Consider the following 5038-nt stretch of genomic DNA (forward strand, 5'->3'; position numbering starts at 1 on the left):
TATATAATATTTTAGTATTGGTTTGGTTTTTTTTATATCTGTAAGCATGAAAATTAATGGAAATAAACCCCAGAAATTGGCTGGAATTTAGAAATTAAAATAAAAACTTTTTAATTTTCCTAAAACATTAAAAATGTTATTGGTAAAAAACTTAAAGTGTGTGTTTTTCAGGTGTCTAAGACGGCTCCCACTGGAGAGTATCTGACCACTGGAAGCTTCATGATCAGAGGTAGGAACCTTCATCACTTCCTGTCCATAATACCATCACTTCCTGTTTGCTACAACGAGCAGCAAATACATTTACCTGGAAATATTTATTTGCTTTTTTTCTCATTTTTGCTCTTCAGGGAAGAAAAACTTCCTTCCTCCATCCTACCTGATCATGGGCTTTGGCTTCCTGTTTAAGGTAAGCGAGCGCTGCTGGGTTGCCTGGGGTCACACGGGGTAACACGAGGTCGTGTTACCCCACCTGGGATCACACGGGGTCATCTGGGGTCGCCTAGGGTCATCTGGGGTTGCCTGGGGTCACACAGGGTAACACGGGGTCGCCTGGGGTCACATGGGGTTGCCTAGAGTCATCTGGGGTCACACGGGGTCGCCTGAGTCACATGAAGTCACACAGGGTCACACGGGGTTGCCTGGAGTCGCCTGGGGTCACGGAGGGTCACGCAGGGTCACCTGGGATCACACGGGGTCATCTGGGGTTGCCTGGGGTCACACAGGGTAACACGGGGTCCCCTGGGTCACATGAAGTCACACAGGGTCACACGGGGTTGCCTGGAGTCGCCTGGGGTCACGGAGGGTCACGCAGGGTCACCTGGGGTCACGCGGGGCCTTTCCGGTTCCCACCTGCTCCTCTGATTGGCTGACAGGTGGATGAGCAGAGCGTGTTTCGGCACCGCGGCGAGCGAAAGGTGAAAACGGTGGAGGAAGACCTGGAGGAAGTGACATCGAGAGCTGCTGAGCTGCTGGAGGAAGGGGAGGAGCTTATCGGTACCAAGACGAATGTTTCAGATCAAAACTCATTTTATTATCAGATAAACTGCTAATACAAAAATCAGTTTTTAAATGACAATTTCACTTATAAAGAGTTTTGTTTAAACCTGGCTGTGATCCAAATTTCAAACGTTTTTAATGGTGTATGTCGCGTGTGAAAAGCTGCTGGACTCGTTTCCTCCTCGTTTCCTAGGAGACGACAGCAGTAATGAAGACCAGGGCAGAGCAGCAGACGAGGCGGAGAACCATGAAGAAGCAGAAATGGCCGCCGCAGCGCAGCCGGGCGACATGGAGGACGACGGGAGCGACGAAGACAGCGGCGTGGAAGACGACACCAAGAGCGACCAGTTCAGCTTTCCAGACACCTCCATCTCCCTCTCCCACTTACAGCCAATCAGGTAGCGTCTCCGTCCAGACAGGAAGTTCCGCTTTCTTCCTGCATGAACGTGAAGGAAACAACAAATCGTTCTTCCTCGTTTCTAGGATGGCTCACAATCCCAGCTTCAAGAACGAAACGACGACTCAGGCAGATATCTGCACCTTTTCCTCTCCTCCAGGTTGTTTTATCGGGTTATTTTATTTAATTTCTGATGTTTTCTTCCTTCAGGTTGAGGCGGATTCACAAGGAAAGAAGCACATGAGCGCCAAGCAGAGGAGGTGAGCTCAGTTTGTATGTCGGATAAAAAGCTTGAATCTGTTCTACCCAGTTCAGTAAACAGGCCTCAGATTCATCCTTTGCTACTAATGATCAAACTTTCACTAAAGTATTTCTGTTATTGCATTTTAAGCAATTTTATTTTCTTATTTAACCCTGTAACACCTGGTGTTGTTATATTACAACCTTTCAAACCAAAAAAAAGCACAAGTATAGATTTTTCTTCTCTTTTAACCCAAACTTAGACCTTCAAACTTTGACCTTGAACCTGTTCAGGTTAAAAATGCCAAATTATTTCAGAAATACTTTTGGGTTATTATCACGTCTCAAACGTTTACATGTGTAATTTAACATTTGTACAAAATAATTAAATATTAATCAGGTTGTTTTAACTCATGAAGTAGATTTTCTAAAACTTGACAAACATATTTTCACTCCAAACTTTTTCTTTATGTAGATTCATGAGTTGGAATGGCCTAGTCAAAGTAACAACCTAAAAAGATGGGTGTATTTTCTTATGAAGAATGTGCAAAAGTTTCAGTTTGCTGCAAAAGGAGGTTCTATGAAGTATTTATGACATTCAAGGGGAAACGTAGGAGAAAACCAGAAGATCTCTGTTTGAAACTAAAACCATTTATCATTTCCTTCTTTTTCTTTATCACGATAAACTTTGTGTTGGTCTGTCATACACTGCAAAAACACAAAATCTTACCAGGTATTTTTGGTTTAGTTTAGTAATATTTTAGTGCACTTGAAATAAGACAAAACTAACTAATAAGTAACTTTTCTGCAAAAATTAGGAACTCGATTTAAATCTATAAATCCTTAAAACTGATTTTAACAAGGCAAGTGAAAAAAATCCTCATTCTTTCACTATTGTAAGGAATTATTTATTTAAAACAAGCTTTGATGTTTTGCTGAAAGTTACTTGTAAGTTTTGTCGTATTTTATGTAAACTAGAAACTAGAATCTTGATTTTGTATTTTTGCAGCGTAAAACTTTAAAAAATATATTTTTGTGATGGGAAACCGTGTGAAAAAGCTCCAAGAAGGAATTGATTTATTATTAACGATGATTAATTTAACGACGCACGGAGGTTTTTGCCTCTTTTTTTTTAGAGAGGAGAAGAAGAAAAAGCAGAAACAGGAAGATTGTGACGGCGAGGAGAAGTCGGAGGTTTCCTCTGTGGATCTGGGGTCAAAAGGTGGAGGAGGTTCTTCTCAGCAGCCGCTGAAGAGAGGCCAGAAGGTGAGAGAAACACCGAACCAGAACCAGAACCAGAACCAGAACCGCTCAGGTGGAAAATATTGAAATATTCCTGCTGCTGGGACAGAACAAGCTGAAGAAGATCAAGGAGAAGTACAAGGACCAGGACGAAGAGGACCGGGAGCTGATGATGCAGCTGCTGGGGGTGAGGGAGGTCGTCTGTGTGCCGCCGCTCCATCGCGGCCCAGATTCTAACGCCCGACCCGTTTCTGCCCTGCAGTCGGCCGGGGCAGCCAAGGAGGAGAAGGACAGAGGGAAGAAAGGAAGGAAGGGGAAGGGGAAAGAGGAGCCGGGCAGGAAACCACAGCCGAAACCGCAGCAGAAACCTCGAAACATGGCCGCCGACGAGAAGAAACCGCAGCAGGAAGGAGGAGGAGGAGAGGAAGAGGAGGAAGAGGAGAAGCCGGCTGCAGAGCAGCAGCAGCAGGAGGAGAAGGTAGAAAACACAAAAACATATAAACTTCTGTGTACAACAGCATGAGGGAGAATTCAGATCATTTCTGTTTAATTACAAGAAAAAGTCATAAAATAAAGATGCAATTTTACCAAAACAGCTTAAATTTAAGAGAAAAATACGTTTTAATGTGAAAAAGGATCTAACATGACTAACATGGCCACTCAGTCAGTGTAGAGTTGTGTCGTTTCAAAGTTCTGCTGTTTATAGTAATTTGATGGAAACAGATTTAAATCGAAAATCTGATCGGTAAACAAATATTGACAAAATAAAATCATAATATTATGACTTCATTCTTGTATTAGGACTTAATTTGTTTTTAATATTGTGACTTTATTCTCACAATTGAAAACAATTTCAGCCTTGCTCTGATATTTTGCTGATCTGAATTCAAAGTCCAAATAAACACAAACTGTAAAATGCTTCTCAAACAAGATGGCCGCCTCTCTCTATGGAAACACCAAAACTCCAGATTGTAATAAAATTAAATCTCTGGAAACCAAAAATTAAACTAATCGATGATCAATTTATCGCCCAGCTCTAACAGAATGTGGGTTTAGTTGCTTCCTGACTCAGCAGTGATGTCATTTCCTGCAGGAAGACGAGGCGGACCAGGACAACGCCGGAGTGGAGGTGAGCTTCCTGCCTCAGGTGAGTAAACGCCGCTAGTCGGAGCTTCATCCTCTCGGCTTCCTGTCTCCCGGCGACAGGAAGCAGAAAACCTGCTGACGTCTCTGAGCGGCCAGCCGCACCCCGACGACGTCCTGCTGTTCGCCGTCCCCGTCTGCGCCCCCTACACCGCCCTGTCCAACTATAAGTAGGTGTCCAAACTGTCCAAGCCGTCCTCAGAGCCGCGGCTCGGTGTGACGGTGCTTCTGTTGTCCGCAGACACAAAGTGAAGCTGACTCCAGGCTCTCAGAAGAAAGGAAAAGGTAGAAACGATCCCGGATGATCCCCGCAGGTCGAGGCTCAGTGCTGACGTGACGTTTTCTGTTTTCAAGCGGCTCGGACGGCGGTGCTCAGCTTCATCAAGGCTAAAGACGCTTCAGCCCGGGAGAAGGACCTGTTCCGCAGCGTCAAGGTGAAAATATTCACACCCAAAACACCAGCAGGAAGGAAAACCTGACATGTAGCCTCACATTTTCTCAATTTAACTATTTACATCTTTTAAATCTGTTAAAACTTTCTTCATATATAAAAGGTTTAGATTCATATTTCTACACATTTTTCTAATTTATTCAAATATATACATTTAACTAGATGTTTTATATTCATTGAATTAATTGGAAACATTTATTGTTATATATAAATATCAAACTTTTTATGTTTGTATTTGTGTTAAATCATGTAACAAATTTTTATTATAAAGAGAATTTAGTTTATTTTAAAATGTAATTAACACTGAGAACCAGAATCTGTTGTTAAACCCTGGTTCTGTTCTGAAGGTCCAACCCGTTGCAGCCGAGCCGCTTGGTGGTTAAAATCTGGACCTTCTAGGTCACTTTATGCATCGATAGTGTAGCTTTAAATACACCGGGTCAGCGGTTCTGTTAGCCCGGGTCTGTTGGTCCAGGTCTCAGTCTGTCCGGTTCTGTCGGTCCGGGTCTCAGTCTGTCCGGTTCTGTTGGTCCAGGTCTCAGTCTGTCCGGTCTGTTGGTCCGGGTCTC

The 5038-nt window shown here is 43.4% G+C and overlaps 1 protein-coding gene across 1 annotated transcript in view; it reads left to right on the plus strand.

The window, feature by feature from the left end:
• The window catches only part of nemf (nuclear export mediator factor), a 15396-nt gene that overhangs the window by 10049 nt on the left and 309 nt on the right, over positions 1-5038 (plus strand). The window contains 13 exon segments of the mRNA XM_008401902.2: positions 108-229; positions 348-406; positions 873-993; positions 1190-1394; positions 1480-1522; positions 1604-1653; positions 2770-2899; positions 2985-3062; positions 3138-3353; positions 3969-4004; positions 4082-4188; positions 4260-4303; positions 4373-4452. Coding sequence (XP_008400124.1) covers positions 108-229; positions 348-406; positions 873-993; positions 1190-1394; positions 1480-1522; positions 1604-1653; positions 2770-2899; positions 2985-3062; positions 3138-3353; positions 3969-4004; positions 4082-4188; positions 4260-4303; positions 4373-4452 — 1291 coding nt within the window.

The sequence above is a fragment of the Poecilia reticulata genome, unplaced genomic scaffold (assembly GCF_000633615.1).
Source record: "Poecilia reticulata strain Guanapo unplaced genomic scaffold, Guppy_female_1.0+MT scaffold_145, whole genome shotgun sequence".
NCBI lineage: Eukaryota > Metazoa > Chordata > Actinopteri > Cyprinodontiformes > Poeciliidae > Poecilia > Poecilia reticulata.